General features: G+C 43.8%; 1 protein-coding gene across 1 annotated transcript in view; it reads left to right on the forward strand.

Annotated features, from left to right (window-relative positions):
• The window catches only part of PTCD3 (pentatricopeptide repeat domain 3), a 154,892-nt gene that overhangs the window by 11,518 nt on the left and 124,590 nt on the right, over window positions 1-18,784 (forward strand). The window contains exons 2-3 of the mRNA XM_078678661.1: window positions 14,087-14,133; window positions 14,225-14,264. Of these exons, the coding sequence (XP_078534787.1) occupies window positions 14,087-14,133; window positions 14,225-14,264 (87 nt within the window). The remainder of the gene's footprint in view (window positions 1-14,086; window positions 14,134-14,224; window positions 14,265-18,784) is intronic.

An 18,784-nucleotide genomic window follows, 5' to 3' on the forward strand; every position in this document is an offset into this window, starting at 1 on the left:
TATGGTTGTCAGAAACTAAATCCCTTCTTGTCTAATCAGGGAAGTTAATTCCTTCCTGAACATTCGAGAAAGTTTCTAGTGAACTCTGAGCTAGCTGGCAAACCCAAAACTTTAAGTCTAATATCGACAGTAGTAGACCTAGTTAACGTCTGGTCTAGGCCTATACTATTGAAGGTATTATTCCAATGCGCAGAGCCTATTGGGATAATAGGAACTACACTACACTTTGAACCTTGGCCCCCTTCGACCTTAAGTCCTGAAGGAGACCCCCAGAAACCAACTGTGACTAACTATATGCAACATATGTCTTTTTCCCCATAGGAAAGCATTGCTGTGCAAAGATACATTTAAGTGAACATTTTACTTACCAGTAAACGTTTATATTTTAAAAAGTACTTGCTTGATAACAAAGTCTTATTTCTTGCCTTTGGGAGTACAACAAATGCTTAGCACCACCCTCTGATAAGCCTAAACTGCTTGCCCACAATACAACAAAAGAGAGCATTTAGTGTTATTATTTTTGCCTCTGTAAACCAATAAGAGTTGCCTGGACTCTCTAAACGATGTACCTCATTTTGGTCCACTCTATGGAGGGCCAGCTGCTTACAAAGCCCATACCATTGAAGACACTCTTGGACTATCTGCCATCCCTTCAATGCTAATTTCTTTGATCGAGCTTGTAGGGCTCCTTCCTTCCACAAATGGGTAGATGTTTTATTCCTTAATTTGTAGAGCTGCTATTAAGGGCTCTTTTGTCTTAAACACTTTTGGAGCAGACCCGGATTCAAATTGTAGGACTCCGAACTGAAGGTGTTTTCCCAGTAAACAAACTCTCAAGAACCTTTCATCATCCCCTAATATTGGAATGTGAAAATATGAATCTCTCAAATTCAGGGTAGTCATGAGTGCACCTTTCTTAAGGGAATACTTTTTTGTAGTATTTCCATTTTGAAGGATATCTTCTTCATCCATTTGTTGACCTTTTTGAAGATGAATGACTAACCTGAAATAGCCAGATGCTTTGAGAACTAGGAAAATGATTGAATAATTGCCTTTGCCCGTTTCCTCTTGGGATACCGTTGTTATTGCCTTCCTCAGCAGCAGGGAATAACCTTGCCTTCTTCTTGATCGGATTACAAGGACATGGAATAATAATGGTCCCTGCCTCTGTAGGGATCAGCACAAGTTCCATTTGATAACCCTTCCTTATAATCCTCAACAAACAAAACCTTAAAGTCAGAAATTAAAGCTTGATATTTATATGCGCCATACCCTGCTATAAATTAACACCTTCATAGCCTTTCTTCTATGTTGAATCAATATGTTTATCTGTCACAGCTTTAGGAATGCTATCCTTTGCCATAAGGTTAAGACCCATCAATGAATCAACAACCTCAGATTCAGAAATTCTGTTGTCCATATCCTCCATGGGATAGTCTAGCCACAGCTCTATGCTTGATAATTTTACCTGGATTTTTCTATTCAAGCATGATTACAACCAGTGCATGCTGATGAGTAGGCAGCCCCAAGGATGGAGCACTTTGGATCTGAAACAACCCCAGCTCCCCCGTATAAGGCTGTTCTTCAGTAGGGAAATCCATATTCTAGCACACACTGTATAATATCTCAGGTAATAGTCCTGCGTCAGTCTTTTCCCCTCTTTTGATCTGAAGTGGTAAATATCAACAACAACCTCCTCCTCCTCCTCTTATCCAGAGGACTGGACATGTTGATGCTGCTCTTGAGACATAATTCATGAAGGAGGCTGCATAGATGACATAGTTTAAATGGCAATTTTTCTGATCCTAGCCTCAAAACTCTTGTAAGAAGTCAACTTGCCCCTTAATGATCTTTCCTGGAGGCGAGAGAGAGGGACAGGAAGAATGCTTCTCAACAGAATGTCTTTTTGCCCATTTTAAAAAAATGAGGATTCCCAGACTGATGCCTGGTGTTCCCCACACCAACTGATCACCACGACAAACATACGCTTGCAACCTGTATGTCACGTATATCTTAAACACATGCTGAACAAGTCCCTCAAACTGAGAGTATGCTCAGCTCACCTGTGCTACATGTGCAATCACTAGACAGTCATACATTGCAGATACTACTCCCGGTCGCTTCTGGACAAATTCCACACAGAGTTTCTACTTAATAGTACACCTTTGATTAAAGGGCTTGGTCAGCGCCTCCTTTACTGTTGACACGTGCTTAATGGGTGAAGCAAAATGCATGGAAGCTATCAGCTTAACTCCTCAAGCACGTACGCCACTTCATCTAACACCTTCACACTTTGCACATTGTTATTGTTATTGTTAATTTCGATTTATAGCGCGCCCAATCACCTGCAGGCCTCTAGGCGCTTGGAAATCGATGTCATACAATAACTTGGTTCACTCCTGAGAGAGATGCAGCTACAGAACTACACTGTGGTCAAGGCTCTTCTAAACAGCAAGGTTTTCAGAGACTTCCTGAACCGTAGGAGATTCATCTCCCTGCGTATCCCCTCGGGCAGCTTGTTCCATAATTGGGGGGCCAGGACAGAGAAGGCTCTCCCTCCCTTAGTCACTAATTTGTAGCGGGGGCAGACCAGTAACTGAGCGTCTGATGATCTGAGTGCTCTAGTCGGGTTGTACACTTCCAGGCGGGCTTTAATATAAGCCGGCGCATGGCCGTAAATCGCCTTATGCGCTATACAGAGGCTCTTGAATTCAACCCTCTCCTTAACAGGGAGCCAGTGAAGGTTTTGAAGAAGAGGGGAAGCCTTTGTTCGTCTGGGCACTCTGAAAATTAGCCGTGCGGCGTCGTTCATTACGACCTGGAGTCTGTTTATCGACATTTTTGGGAGGCCGAGGTACAGGGCATTCCCATAGTCGATCCGGGAGATGACAGTTGCTGCTACAATTGAGCGCATCATCGAATGAGAGAGGAAGGGGGCTATCTTTCTTAGTTGTCTGATGATATTCGTACACGTTCCAACAACAGCGGAAACTTGACTGCACATTGACAGGTCGCAGTCTAATTTAATCCCCAGACTCTTTACGTTGGCACTGGGCTTTGGGGCTGATCCAAGCTCAGCAGGCCAGTACAGATCACTCCACGGTGAGGTGGTAGATGGAATTACCAATACCTCGGTCTTATCCGGGTTGATCTTTAGTAGGTTTTTCGTCATCCAGCCTACAATGTACCTCAGGATGTTTTGGGCTTGGATTTGTGCTGTCCCTGTATTATCGATACATCCAGGAGAAGCGTGGCTCCATGGTTAGAGCGGCAGACCCTGATGCAGAGGTCTGGCCCGGGACCAGGGTTCAATTCCCACCTCGGTGGCTCTTGGACTCAATTTCCCCGGACCTGATAATTCTCGCCTCGGTGCCTAGTCTAATCATGGGTCCCACTCTGTGACTCTGGGCAATAGCTTGCTTAATCTCCACAACGGCCCCAGCAGCGCTTGGATGCCTGGCTTCACCTTGGGGGTGCCCAGGAGTGGACATTTCACAGGAAAGCCAGGAAGGGTTCCACAGCGGTATGAATACAGCGCTACGAGACCCATGGGTAGAAGTGCGCTATATAAATACAAACACATTTACATTTACATTTACATAAGAACACTACTTAGCAGTAAGATAAATTACAAAGTACCGCTTTACTCCGTATAATGCTGTTCTCTTTCAATTGGAATACACCCTTCTCAGGAGCCGAGACCATACCTTCTCCTGCTCCTCTTATAGCGCTGTCTTGCCTCATCCATCTGTTGCCTGCACATAGGTGATCACTTCTTACAGAGAGACTGGTGCTCCCAAGTTGACAGATAAACTCTTTTCCTCTCACGTACTCAATATAGAGTTGCAGGAGCAGCCAGCGCCGACAGAGACTGGTGTGACAGTGGGCATCTAAGCTTGGCAAGGATCCCATCTAGCCATTCATTTCCCAGTCATGATACAGTAGAAGACAGATGGATTTTTGTGGTAAGCTAGACTCGCACAGCATCTACAGACTGGGCAAACATTACTTTTACTTCCCTGTTCTTTCTCCAGTTTGTGATGGGAGCCGCTCAAAGTACTGACTGGGACAAAGGATGAAGGGAAAATGCAGAACATTAGCTTTTATCAAGAGAATTGCAAAACGTTGAACACTTCCTTTGCGGTTTAAGGACTGTATTAAACTCTTCAGCTTGCTGTAGGATAGGCACAAACGCAGGCTGGGGACTTCATTCTACTGGTAGAAGTTTGATGCAGACTTGCTCAATGTGGTGTTCACATCTCCTGTGTAGATTTTTTCTTTATACATCTTTACCTCCCTGACTAAGAGAGCAGTGCTGTTAAATCTGTAGTTTTGTTGAGCCACTGTAGGAGAATGATCCAAAGCTATGATGTGGGAGTAGGGTGTCAGATCAGTGCTGTGTTATCCCAGCACTTTATGACACTGGCCTGTAACTATCCACATTGTTATTTAGGTATAATGATGAGAATGCGTCTTCAAGAGATGGGTTTTATGCTCGGCTTTGAAATCCAAGAGAGGTGTCGAGAAACAATGTAACATTTTCTAGCTTCCTTACCTGGAAGTTTTCAGTTGTATTAAGGACACAGGTGAAGATCAGGCATGTTTTTTTATTTGCATGCTTTTTATCCAGTTTAAAACTCACTACAAATCAATGCAACATAAAGAACTACATATCCCACAAGGCTGTCATAAAAAAAAAAAAGAAAAAAAAATCACAGCACGGTATTAACATGCAGCCAACTGGGACAAAGTATTTTGAATAACGCTGCCCTGTATTAACCAATTCTCCCATTTTCACTGCAAAACAGGTGCATGGTGAAACTCTCATTAACCTCATTTTTGCTTTTCAACACCTAGTAAATAAAGCTAAAATCAAATTGATCCCCCAAATCTCTTCATTACAAAAAAAATATATTAAGGTTTTCAGTGCTTCACAACATGCTTTATGCTCCTTACATTGGTGGGCATGAATCTTCTGAGCAATTCCTATAAAGTTGCTTATCAAGAGGCACTGGGAGGGATAGTCCTCTCCTCTGTCTTCTTAATAGAATGTGATATATACAGACACAAAGGCAAGAAAATCATACATTCTTTGTTGCGACCAGAGTTGAAGGCAATGTTTGCTCATAGCTCACAAATCACATTAGCCACATTAAATACAAATTTGAAATTACTTAAATACTGATTCGGAAGACTTGCATGTTTCAGACTGTTCTATCAGCAGCTAACAGCTTCAAGTCTATAGCGCTCCTCATTGATTGTGCACCTTGGATTGTAGTGTCACCTCCTGCTTCCGCCATAATCCACCTGGCCAAAGTGGCTGCTGAAATCAGAGCATAAAAGCTCAAAAAAGAAATTAAAAGTTGTTTGACATTTCTTGGACTGTACTCACAAATTTAATTCATACTGTTTCAAACATTAAGCTGTCAATGTGCTATTGTGCAGTGCCCGGTTCTTTGGTTCCTGTCACCAGCCTGATCCTATTTTTCGCTCTCCTCACGGAGTGGTTTCGCTCTCAATTTGCTGCTGGTACGCTGTTGCCATTGTGCTACGTCTGATCCTCTAGCTCTAGTCACCCGCCTAATCCTGAATATTGCGGATGCTCTTAACCAGTGTTGGATAATGTTTCCATTCTGCCAGGACGTCCCTGCCGAGTCCTGTGCACCCTGCTTACCTTTTGGACACCTGGACCCTTCTACTCCCTTCCAGGTATTGCACTCTGGCAATTCTTATTTCGCCAATTTTCTTCGAGTGTCTTTAAAGGCCCTTCTGTACTGAATCTTGGGCTAAGCTGTATGTAAGAGTCCGGATGATGATCCCGCCATTTTCTTAGGCACAGTAATGTTTACTTTTCTCACGGATCCTTTTCTATGTTGTTTATTAACTGAGAACAGGCAGTGCTATTCTTGCTATTTAGATACTCACCTTCGATTACCATTGTCACATGCGTGTGTATATCACTGTTGAGGGAGCACAGAGCATGGTTGTTTCACCCACGCCCATATCGCCGCTGTACATTGTTTTTACAAAAAAATATTCTCATGTTAGTTGTTTTGAATAAATAACCATTTGATTGGTATCATTGTTAAATGTGTGTATCTTGGGGCCACTGTTTTGAATCATAGCATTTATTCAGGGTCCCTGACAACTCTAGTTCTCTTGTTTTGTAGGAACTCAAGCATTGAACTATTGAAAGATTTTGATGTTTGGGAATGCTATGGTAGGAGATGACCCTAGTAAATGTCCTTGTTCTCATAGGAATGTTTTTTCTTTTTTTAAATTGTTTTTATTCCAGTATTCTACATAACATGACAACAGTAGCCCAGTGCCAGGCAGTTCTCAATCATAGATACATAGCATGATATCATCTACAAGGTTTGCATTGGTATGAGACCGTATTGGGTTGTGGTGTGGCTGATTCCTAGGCATATAGCATAATACCCATTCGACCCATAACAACACTAGTGATCATCCGGACCAACATAGGTTGTTCAGTAATAATTAAGTTGGAGGAGTATCCTGGGGTGAGGAGGTTCAAGAGTCAGAAATTTCATCCTGCACGTTTGCCAAGTATGTTTTTAAAGGGGACCATATGTCATTTGGCCTGGATCTAATCGGCTGCATCACAGCAAAGAGGTTGGCTTAAGGTTATAGACAGTAGCACTCCTAAGCCATCTATCCTGTTAAGGGGGGCGTCCTTCCCAGCTATTGTAGTGCCAGTTCACTTCTTGACATCAGTAAAAGTACCTCCACTAGTCATCTTATGGGTTACGGATCTTTGGCTGCATAGCCTAGCAGCACCACATGTAATGTTCCTGGGATCTTCAAGCCCCTCACTCGAGCCTGCACACCAAGAACCTCTCTCCAATACGTTGCAGTGAGCACACATGTCCATGCAAGGGGAAAGAACTCAGCCTGGGGCTGATGTGAGCAGAGGCATGCATTTGCCTTCGAGCTATTAAGTCTGTGTACCCAGCAGGAGTGTAATCTAGTCTGTGAAGGAACTTAAATTGGAAGAGCTTATGTTTGTAATTTCTCTAGCAATATTCAAGGTTATCCCTTCCTGAGTAAAAATCCTACTTCTGATATCTGTATCCCTAATATCAGACACACTCCTAGATTACATCATGCGAGGTAACCATGCCAACTACGTTTGATAAATCTGTGTTTGCTGGCCAATGATTTAAGAATGACAAGACCAAGTTCACATCCCTCCAGGTCTTGTCTCCAGATAAAAAAAGAGGGCGACTTTGTTTAGGCTAAGTGCAAAGAGGCCTATATGGCAGGCCTCACAAACTTCACATTGGCATCCAGTTGCCGTTGTCTACCAAGAACCTGATTTCCAATCCACAAGCAGATTTAACTTCCCTGTAAAATGTTTTACCTTGACTGGATCTTGTGGTGCTTGCAGTAATGGAAACCTACCAGGGCTAATTTGATCAATAGTGTTGTCTTTGTGCCGCCCAGTTTGTTTCTGTCTTCGTCTACTGAAATGGTGTCCATCTTCAGTAGGGTACAGCACTTCGACATGTCCTTCATCAGGCAGTTCACTGCAAAAGATTCAGCGAAACAACAATTGATGTCCAGCTTCAATTCTTTCTCCGATCAACCCCTCCCGTGGAAAGGGAACAGCATCTGGCGTTTTGGCTTTTCTTGCTGGCATCCAACTTTATTACCAAATCTGGGAGAGGTGAAAATTGTCTGGCCATTCCTCACTTCCATGTGGTCCAGGCACCATTACATCTCTCTTCAGTGGCATTGTTTGTCATGGAAATCCTATCCCAGTACGGTAGGCACTTGTGGAGGTGCGTGATCTTCAACGTCTGGAGAGCCCTGTAATGCAAGAGTCTGGGGAAAAATGCCCTGAATCAAAGCAGATCAAAGATTTACAATCCTTACTAGCTGCCTTAGGGAAGTTTGTCTTGTCACCAATACATTCTGAAATTTCTGTTTATTTATTTTTAAGTGTATCTTAAGGGGTGTGGAATTTAATAAATTAACTACTTGTCCATGGGACAGTTTGCGTCCTAAATCTGTCCCGAAAAAAAAAATCCACTTGTCCCTTAGTTACCACATAGTGTGGTGACAAATTATGGCAGTAATCTCATTAGATAGGAGCTCTAATAATAGCCTCTCTGATTATGCCAGTGCTCCTACTATAGTAGGGCAGTACCCTTATTTTGCAACCTTTCCACAGATCTAAATAATGGAGCTGGAGTTAGCGGTAAGCAATAGTTCCATATTTGGAATGACCTTTTGAGGTGTGCAAACATACTAACTTGCATGTTTTAGGGCTTTTTACCAGCTTTTCTCCAATCGTTTCTCATACTGAAAAAGCTTGGAAATGTATTCTTGACCATAACAGAAATAAAAGTTATTCTAGGGTTGGGAACAAATAGTTGGAGGGAAAGTGAAGTTGTAAACGCTCAACAGATTTTCATAAGAACAAATCCACACATGCTAAAATACAGTTCACAAATATTTTCTAGGAGTATGAATTCATGGCCTACGTCTGCAAATTCTTGTGGATCCATGAACGTCTTAATCTGCACTAATTCAAGGACATATACCATGGTTGCACTTTTGTGATTTCCTTTAAGAATTAGACCCCTAATTAGGTCTAGTGTTAACCAAGACTGTTTGTTTTTATTACATTTCTAGCTCTCTATCAGCTGGATTCAATATAAGTGATCTCATTCTTCTCTTTCACAAGGAGCATATCAGTACAGAAAGTAGTTTTGTTCAGTGCCAGGAACTACTGTTACAGTGTGCGCCTTTTGCCAGTGTTTGTTATAATGGCGAGGGCCTAGCAGCTCCTACAACAATACATTTTACAAAAACAATGTCCAAGCAAGACGCGCTTGACAAAACCAAACAGCTGACCACCAATGGCAGAAATATTGGCTTTTGCCAATCCTTGTTTATTTTTATGCTTCCCATAATCTTTTTGAAACTGGTTGCAATGATTTTCCATTATAAATATTAGCATGCATCAACACATTTGACTAAATGAAGCTTCCAAAAAATGATGCCTTAAACTTCACAGTAGTTTAGGAAAACGTTTATTTTTCTTTCCAAGTGCATTTTTCGTGAACATTTTATTTTGAAAGCAAACCATCATCAATCTTAGTTTTGAAAGCAAAGGATCATCAATCTTGGTTATTTGCATCTAATTGGAGAGCATTACACGTAGCCTCATATGTTACATTTTTGCAATCTCAGGGATGTGGAATTCCTATAGCCCGACGCCCAGGACATATTGTTAGGGTTCAAGGACAACAAGTTTTTATGGGTATTTTGTCCTTGGGGCAAGTAGGCCCAACCCCCTGCAGCACAAACCCTTTGGCTGCCAGTTTGCAGTACCACATTATGGATCAGGGAAGGGCACTGCCTGCAGTTAAGGTAATATTGTTGTCCATATGTTAATGCAGTTCACACTTGTATTTATGGTTCAGTAATGCAAAGCCTTTATTATTAGGGTGAGCGCTCTAAGTAATGTTGGAAGCTCTGACTGCACTACTTACATTGTTTCCAGTATACATGTGTACACACGTTTTCAAAGTTTAGCAATATGAGGCTATGTGTAATGCTCCCAGAATGCTCTCTGATTTGATGCAAACATTTGAAGAAGCTTGACAGCAAGATTGATGATACTTTGCTTTCAAAATAAAATGTTGATAAAAAAATGAAAGCAGCAGAAAAACATTTTGCTAAACTACTGTAAAATGTCAGGTACCATTTTTTGCAGTATCATTTAGTAACGTGTTGATGCATGCTAGTATTTCCCAAAAATATTCAGAATGAAAAATCTGTGTAACCAGTTTCAATAGGATTATGGAAAACTAAAATAAACAAGCACTGGCAAAGCCAATAGGTCTGAAATTGGTGGTCCGCTTTTTAGTTTAGCAATGTGTGACTTGTTTTGGCATGGTTTTTGCAAAACCTTATTGGTGTGGGAGCTGCCGGGCCCTCATAACAAACACTGGCAAAAGCACAAATTATTTTTAGTCTCAAAAAGCACACACTGCCACAGTAGTTACTAGCACTGAACACAACTACTTTGTGTGCTGATATGCTCCTTCTGAAAGAGCAGAATGCTGTCACTCACAGTGAAGCCAGCCGATACAGAGAGACAGAATTATAATAAACGCAAAAGGTTATGGTCAACGGCAGACTAAATTAGGGGCCCATTTATTAAAGAAAGTTTCGAAAGTGCACCCATGGTATATGTCCTTGCATTAAGTGCAGCTATACAGCTTTTGTGAATTCCCAAGAATTTACAGAAGTAGGACAACAAATAGTACTTCTAGAAAATATTTCTGAACTGCATTTTAGCATGATCAAATATGCATGTGTAGATTTGCTCATGTGAAAATCTAAGTGTTTGCAAGTTCACTTTCCCTCCAACCACTTTTTTCCCATTTCTGGATGAAGGTTTATGTCAGCCATTGTCAAGAGTAAATTTCAAACATTTCTCAGTATGCGAAAAGATTAGAGAAAAGTTGTTGAAAACCCTTAAAACATGCAAGTTAGTAGGATTGCACAGACTCAAAAGGGCATTCTAACCATGGAACTATTGCTTACCACTACCTTCATCTCCAGTATGTAGGTCTGCGGAAATGTTGCAACATGACGGGATTGCAAGTATTCTATACTACTATGGTATGAGCCCTGGCATAATCAGAGAGGCTATATCAGCGCTCTTAAATAATGAGGTTGCTGCCACAGTTTGTCTTTGCACTACATGGCATCAAAGGGACAAGTTGATTTTGTTACAGGACAAGTAGATTTATGAAGCAACTTGCCCCATGGGCAAGTAGATATTTTATGAAATTCCACACCCCTGTAATCTTTATGCACATTTTTATACTGGAACCATTGTTAATAGCGCAGTCCGAGGCACTCGCCCAAATAATAAAAGCTTTGCAATAATGAACCATAAATATAAGTTCGAACAGCATTAACATATGGACATGAATGTTACCTAAACTGCAGACAATGCCCTTCCCCGATCCATTTTGTGGCAGCCAAATTGTTTGTGCTGCAAGAGGGTTTGCCTTCTTGTCCCAAGGACAAAAACAACATCATAACTTGTCCTTGACCACAAACAATATGTCCTAGACGTCGGGCTGTAGGAATTCCACACCCCTGATTCTTCGTGGCCTGAATTAACCTGAAAACCCAAGAAAATCAGTTGTTTAATTGGAGTTTACTCTGATTTCTGAGCATTGATAAAAAAAAATCCTAGATCTTTCAATTAAAAGATTATGATGGCGTTCTGCTGGTCTTGTGACATGAGGAGCATATCGTCCAAGTAGATAATCAGATGAATCCACTTGGCTCGCATTAACTGTTACCGGTTTTAACAACTTGCTGAAACAACAAGGGGTATGTAAAAGTCTGAAAGAGAGGGAAGTGAACTAGTAACCTTGTCCCAGCCAATGAAACTTCACAAACTTGTGATGTGGCTTGAACACAGGATTGCACAGACCAGTATCTGGCGTCCTCTCACATGACGTCCCTCAGTAGTTTGATTCCCCCTGTCTAGAAATGGTTACAATTCAGCCAAGAATTGAACTGCTCAGGAAGCCTGAAAGATTGGTGCCAGAATCCTGGATTGCTCCTTTCTGAAAGAGCTATATAATTTCCTAGGTAATGGTGACGTCCTGTAGGGAAAATAATAGTATTGTCTATGGAGGCTATATTGCTGTTTCAATCCAAAGAATTGCAGCCATAAACCTTGCACAATCTACAAGACCCATGCATCCTTCATCTCGCCAGCAATAAAGAAACATAGCCCACCTCCCTCCCCCAAGGATACTTGGGGATAACTAGTGCAGGCTCTGTGCCTCTAGCTCATAAAGGAAATACGTTTTTAAATCACTGTAGATGGGTTCTGGCATCATTCTTCTTGAAACCTGCTCCACATTGGTGGTCTTGTTTAGGTATCGACGGAAAGGGTCCTGGATTTCTTGGGAATTTCCTCATGAACGTGAACAACTTTGAGTCTATCTTGGATGTAGTGAAAACGTTTCGGGACAGGAAAGGTCTGGGGCATTCTGCTCGCAACACATTTCTAATTGCTTGGTCCAGTACCTATCTAAGCTGGGACTGTGCATGAACTGCTATCTTTGGTGACGGTGACCAGTCCAAAGATTTGGGATGGACAAGAAAAGCATTCAAAATGTAGGTACATTTGGTGCATCGTCTCCAGGACCCTCTGAATCCTTCTCCTTACTCCCATCCAGTTGCCTCTTGTGGTGTGGCTTACTAAGAGATGCCCATCAATATCTTCCATCTCCAAAATAATCAGCCGCATGCAACTCAATAGATTTCGACTCCGTTTCATTTGGGTCTGGTTCCTATGGCCTTCGGTTGCATAGATGACCTTCTTTGGATTTGGCAAGTAAAGCCGATTTTTTTTATTTTTTTTATTTGTTTTTATTGAGAAAGGTTCGTGGCAGTCAGGTATACAGTGTGTACATACAGTATTCGCAATTAGTACTCATCATCATACATATTGCAGAGGTTGAGAAAAACAGATATTTCAGATAGTGGCATCTCTACCCATATTTCTGCGCATTTCCAATTCCACCATGGGCGACACACAAATCTCTCCTCTGTAGGTGTTCCATTTCGACCATTTTTTATTCCATTTCTTCGGGCACCTCCTGGTTATAAATACTTCTTTCTCCGCAATCATACACCTATCCAGTTCTTTCAGCCATACAGATACAGTAGGTGGTGCCACTCCACCCCATCCCAATTCTCTTTTTACTAATGTGTACCCCAGCGTGACCAGTTGTCGTTCGACGTCAGTCAGGTCCGTATCCGCCCATATGTTAATCAAACCCAGTCGGGGCGTCAGGTTCACCGTCTTCCCCAATGCAGACTGCATACAATTTGTGGCTCTCTCCCAGAGACTACGTACCAGCGGGCATTCCCACAGTGTGTGATAGAAGGTAGCCGGCTGCTAGCAACCCTTCAAGCATAGGTCATCTTGCCTCGCCCCTATTTTGGCCAGCGTTATCCCCGTCGGGTAGGAACGATGTAAAATCCTGAGTTGTATCAGTCTGAATCTAAGCGTGATGGCCGCTTCCCTAGGTGACATAAGAGCTAGTTGCCAATCTTCCTCATCAATCAGTCCCAGGTCTTTCTCCCACTGCTCCTTGAGCTTGCCAAAATTGTCTGGTAAATTATTACTAAGTTTTTTGTAAGTGCTTTAGACTGCAGTGGTCCATCAAGTAAGCGGTCCTCCAGAGGCGACAAGTCCGGTATGTCCTCGCAGCTTGGGAAGGTCGCCTGCAAGGCAAGTAGAGCAGATTTAACTACTTGAAGATTCTGGTTTGCAGTGTGCTACGGTTTCTGTTATTACTATTCACAATCATCACTTGGGGTGGCTGACAACCCGCTGTGCATGACCTTTGGCCGTGCCATGCATGGGGTTGGCTTCAGGGGCTAGCCTGCAGCCATGCTCTGCATCCAACTCCACGCGGGCAGGAGACCGCCCAGGAAACCTCAACGCTGCCGCATATGTTCATGTGTGTGGAGGGGTGAAGTGTTGAATGTGTGTGGGGTCAACAGCCACACACATACACCAATTGTTTTTGTGGTACCGCTATTCTTCCAAAGATTCAGCAGTTCAAATAGGGAACTGGTCATTATAGTTGGGGACCAACTCAGACGCATAATGATACTGTGCCCTAAACAGCATTGGCCCATGCTGGAGATGCCAAAGGGACCAAATACATACTTTACTCCGACTGGGAGTTTCAACAGTCAGATGTGTCCTTAACTTTCTACAATGTGTAGGGCAAATATTCAATGTCCCCCCTTCTCTGAAGACGGACAATCCTATCAAGTGCAACACATCTGAAGTGCAACCCTGCAAGGTGTCCATCAGGCATCATTTTAGCACTTAACTAAGCGCCTAAGATAATAGCTCCTATCATATTCTTTGTATGAGAATGTTAATCAATGTAACTTTTATGTATATGATGCATGTTTTCAAATGAGTGTTTGAAGTTGGCTTGTTTGTGTGAAGTCTAGTCTTAGATCTCTTTAAATGCTTGCTCTTGTGTTGCAGGTCCTCTTCGGCGAATGCAATATCCCAGGCTCCTGCTGCATCGTCTGGTACTTTTTTTTTCATTAAGAGTCTATACTTTCATTTAAACCATGCAATCTCCAATATATTGCTAAGAATGAACTATTGTTTTATTTCTAGAAGTCACAGAAGAAATTGTTATTCCGAGAAGAAAAACATGGTTAGTATTACAACATTTTAATCATACATATTTGAACAAATCCTCCTAGATGATGCATACATATTTGGAGTACGGTACTGTTACAACCGCTGAGCGCATTATCAATTTTCTGAGTACATCATGTTTACCTGTACAGTTACATCTTGTAGCTGTTTCGGTTTATATGTTTTTAATAGTCTCTAGGAATAGTGCCTGTGTGACAGACTATCGCCCAAATTCTCTGGCATTGCTTCTCTTACACTTGGTTTAATTGTGCAAGTGCCATTTTTGTTGAGTTGAAAGAGAACTTAGACTTGCAAGACACGTCTACATGCGCGCTTATCAAACACCAGATGCAGGATAGCCCGGGCATTGGTTCATGACTGTTGCCCAGCTCAGTTCAGTCCTGTCCTAGCTGTTTTAGGGTGAGTCCTATTAGGTTGAGCTAGTTTGTCTTTTTGTGATTTTGATGGGGAGTAGCTTATAGTGTAGTTAAAAAAATTTGCAAAATTGCACGGGATGCTGTGTCTTCACTTAGTTAGTTTTGATTTCTCACCCATGCCTGTGAGTTTATGTGACCTACAACGCTACTTTACTATATTACGTTTTGGAGAGAGTAATAAAGAGCCTTTTTAGGTCTCGCACCTGCAAACGGATCGCGAAAGCGATCCGTCGGTGCGAGACTCTTTTGTAATCGTTTTAGCTTTCAAGGAGGTATAAGGAGCGACAAGAGATGTGCACGCGCCGCCTGCTGTAATCCGATCAGGTCGCGCGCGCGTTCAACATCTCCTGTCTCTCTCCGCACCTCTCTCAGCACGGGCGTGATCGTGCCATCCTGCCTAAAGAGCGTTACCGCCTCCGTCGCACCTCTCCAACGACGATGCGAGCGCCTGTCCCCCGCCTTTAAACACTCACCGGCTGCAAGGGGGGCTCCTCTGACGGCGGCAGGACATCTGTGGCTCTTTTGGCTGGCGGCCCCGGGCTCTCCACACTCCACGGGAGCCCCTGGCCGTGAGAGGACGTCCCTTCTTCTTCCGGGCGGGCGCTGGCCAATCACAGTGCGGCGGCGGCCGTCACTCAACGTTAGCCTCGCTGTCGTGCTCCCTCCCCCCGCTCCTCTATGGTGCGCGCGCACCACTAGTTTTTAATTAGCCTTTGTACACACACATTCTGCCATAGAGAAGGCATTGAGGCTTAGCAGTACATGTACCTGCACACAAAAATGTTTGTAGTTTCAGAGTTCTTGTTTACTGCTCCTTTTCGTCTCTCCCGCCACAGTGCCTCCGCCGGGCCCATTCTCATGACCTGAGGGCCTAAGGCGGGAGCCGGAGGTCTGTCCGCCGCTCTCCCCGCCGCTTTCTCACAGTGCTCTTAGGAGAGCTAAGAAGTTCACCACAGACCGCGCGCGCGCCGCCCTGGCTCAACAGAACCACGCCGAACTCGGGGCCCTGCTAAGGACTCATGGGAAACTCCCATGGCATTTCAATAAATCCGGACCGAAAGGTGTGAATACTGTACTTTGTTTTTCAACCTTCGCAAAGTCCTGGTAACTTTTTGCCTAGATTGCAAGCAACGTTTTTCACTTTGCCTATTGTTTTTGTTAGGCATGGGGAGATTAAGTGACCGCCATAGCTGGTAGGCTAACTCTGCACCCTCTGGTTGTTTTTACATACTATTTACCTATCTAGAGGCTGCGCTCAACAAGACACTGCTCTGACCTAAAAGTGCACGAGCTCACATCCGCTTCTATTCATTAGAAGCATTTGCACACCTTGCTAACGCGGAGCACCACCTCTTCGGGTGCAGTCGCGTAACTTTTTTATCACTTTGGTCACCCACTTCATAGGGCGACATGCACACACCTTTCATTTTACATCGGCGCCGCGCTTTGTTTTAGCACTGCACACGCTTGTTCTTTACAGCTTGCTAATTGGATAGCGCAGGCAAGGAGTCACTTCCTGTTTCATCTCCAGCACATCGGCCAAGCACAGATTGATTGAGCTTAATTTGTGACTATCCTCTGATCACACTGTTTCGGGTACTTTTATATATGTTTACGTGTTGCCAGTGTTCCTTATTTCCCCACCCACTCACCTCTTCTCCATGCTACTGACACCCCTCTCCCCACCCTCACCATCATACGTGCTTATTTACCAGGGTAGGTAGCTTTCCTGGGCCATCATTTTCCAGTCTTTACAACATCTATCTCCGTGACAAGGAGACAAATGCAAGTCCCTTCAGTGAGCTCTTCTGTACTCCGTCTGTAAATGTACTGTACTTTTGAACCACATTTTCCTTGTTTAAATTTAAAAACAGCATTGCAAGCATATGGCTCCACGTTTAATGCATATGCTTTCGTATTTTTTTATTTTGTGACATATGCTTTATTTATTTATTTATTTATATGACTTATAAAGCGCACTGTCACCTTGCAGGCATCCTGGCACTGGAGGCTCAAAAGGGGCGGGACGGAGTTAGGCGGAGCAGAATGGAGTGCACAAGTTAAAGTTGTTTAGGAAACAGCCAGGTTTTGACCTTTTTACTAAATGGGAGAAGCTCCTTGGTTTGCCTTATCTCCCACGGGAGTAGATTCCAAAGCTTGGCCGCGGCCACCTCAAAAGATCTACCCCCTGATCTAACCTTTCTGAATCTGGGCACCCTCACCAGCCTCGCCGCTGAAGAGCGAAGCAGTCTGGTAGGTGTATACCAAGCAAATTTCGCTTGTAAGGGAAGAGGGCCTAATCCATGGAGGGCCTTGATAACGAGGCAAAGAGCTTTACATTGGATCCTCTGTCTCAAAGGGAGCCAGTGCAGTTTTGCCAAAGCAGCTGGCCCATGTGCTCTCCTAGGAAGCCCCAGAACCAATCTGGCTGCCGCTGATTGCATTCTTTGGAGTCTATCCAGCAAAAAGCCAGGGGACTCCAACAGTAGGGTGTTACAATAGTCCAACCTGCTAAGGATCGTGCATCTTACCACTTGTGCACGTGCCTGGAAAGGTAAGAGTGGGAGAATCTTCCGCAGGGACCGCAGGATAGAAAAACAACAGGCGGTCGTTTTCCTTACATGTGTTTCCATACTAAGCTTCTGGTCAAGCATGGCCCCTAGGTTACGGACTGAGTCCACTGGCCGCATTTTAGTCGCTGTCTCCGGAGGCCAGAAATTGTCAGGAAGCGGACGGGGGATCTTGTTACCAGCGCTAAAAAGCACCTCCGTCTTCCCGGCATTAAACTGGAGCGAGTTGTTTTTTAGCCACCATGACGTATCCCGTAGGCAGTTATGGAATACCTCCACAGGGGTCGATTCATCTCCCTCAAAGGTAAGGACCATCTGAGTATCATCAGCGTAGTTTATTATCTTGATTTTATAAGCTTTGATAAGTGATACCAGAGGTCTTAAGTATAAGTTGAAGAGGATGGGGCTGATAGCTGAACCCTGTGGCACCCCATGTGGGACATGGGAAAACGCTGATTGAAAAGGGGGCAAAGACACCGCCTGCTGTCTATCCCGCAAAAACGTCAGAAACCACATCAGAGCGCAACCCCTCACCCCAGCATCACTTAGACGGCCCAATAGGATCTCATGATTGACCGTATCAAAGGCGGCAGACATGTCAAGCAGAATCAGAAACGCTGCCTGACCCCTGTCTGCACGCCTTTGAAGCTCATCCACGGCGGTGACCAAGGCCGTTTCGGTCCCATGAGCCGGGCGAAATCCAAATTGATCGTCCTCTAATAAGTGATGCTGTTCCAGATGTTTGGAAAGGGTTGCACTGACCAAGCGCTCGACAATCTTAGCCGGAAAAGGCAGCAAGGAAATGGGCCTGTAGTTCTTGGAACACTCTGGGTCCAAGGAAGGCTTCTTTAGCAGGGGAGATATCACAGCCTGCTTCCACTGGGTAGGAACAATACCCGTGGCAAGAGATTGGTTGCAGATCAGGCGAAGAGTGGGAAGCAATTCCTCCTCGTGCTCCTTCCAGATCTTATGTGGCACGGGGTCTATAGGAGAACCGGAAGAAATCCCCCCTGCCAGCCCGTTAAAGGCTACTTCCGTAAGAAGAGGGAACTCTAGTAAAAATTCACTCGGCAGCCAAGCTGGATCGTTACTCCCATCCTCCGGAGACCTGAGTCTGGTGATTGGGGGACCGCCGGTGTCCGGAGAGTCCTCCAAATCCTCAATAATAAGCTCGATCTTTTCCTTGAAGAAATTGGCAAGATTCTCAGAGTTCCTGCGACGGGACAATGGAGTTTTTAGAGCACTCGGGGCTAGTAAGATTATTTAGTATGTTGAAAATACTTCTAGAACTATTAGTGGCAGTACAAATCAAGGAAGAATAATACTCCGCCTTAGATTTCCTAATCAGGCTCTTATATTCCATGATTTTCTGCTTCCACTGCAGCCTACTAGCTTCCTCGTATTTGCGCCTCCAACTTCTCTCCGCTTGTTTACAACCCCGCTTCAAGCTTTTGAGTGTATCATTAAACCAAGGGGCAGCGATTTTTCTCTTGCAGCTACGCATTTTAAGGGGGGCATGAGAGTCCAGC

The sequence above is a fragment of the Lissotriton helveticus genome, chromosome 2_2, assembly GCF_964261635.1.
Source record: "Lissotriton helveticus chromosome 2_2, aLisHel1.1, whole genome shotgun sequence".
NCBI lineage: Eukaryota > Metazoa > Chordata > Amphibia > Caudata > Salamandridae > Lissotriton > Lissotriton helveticus.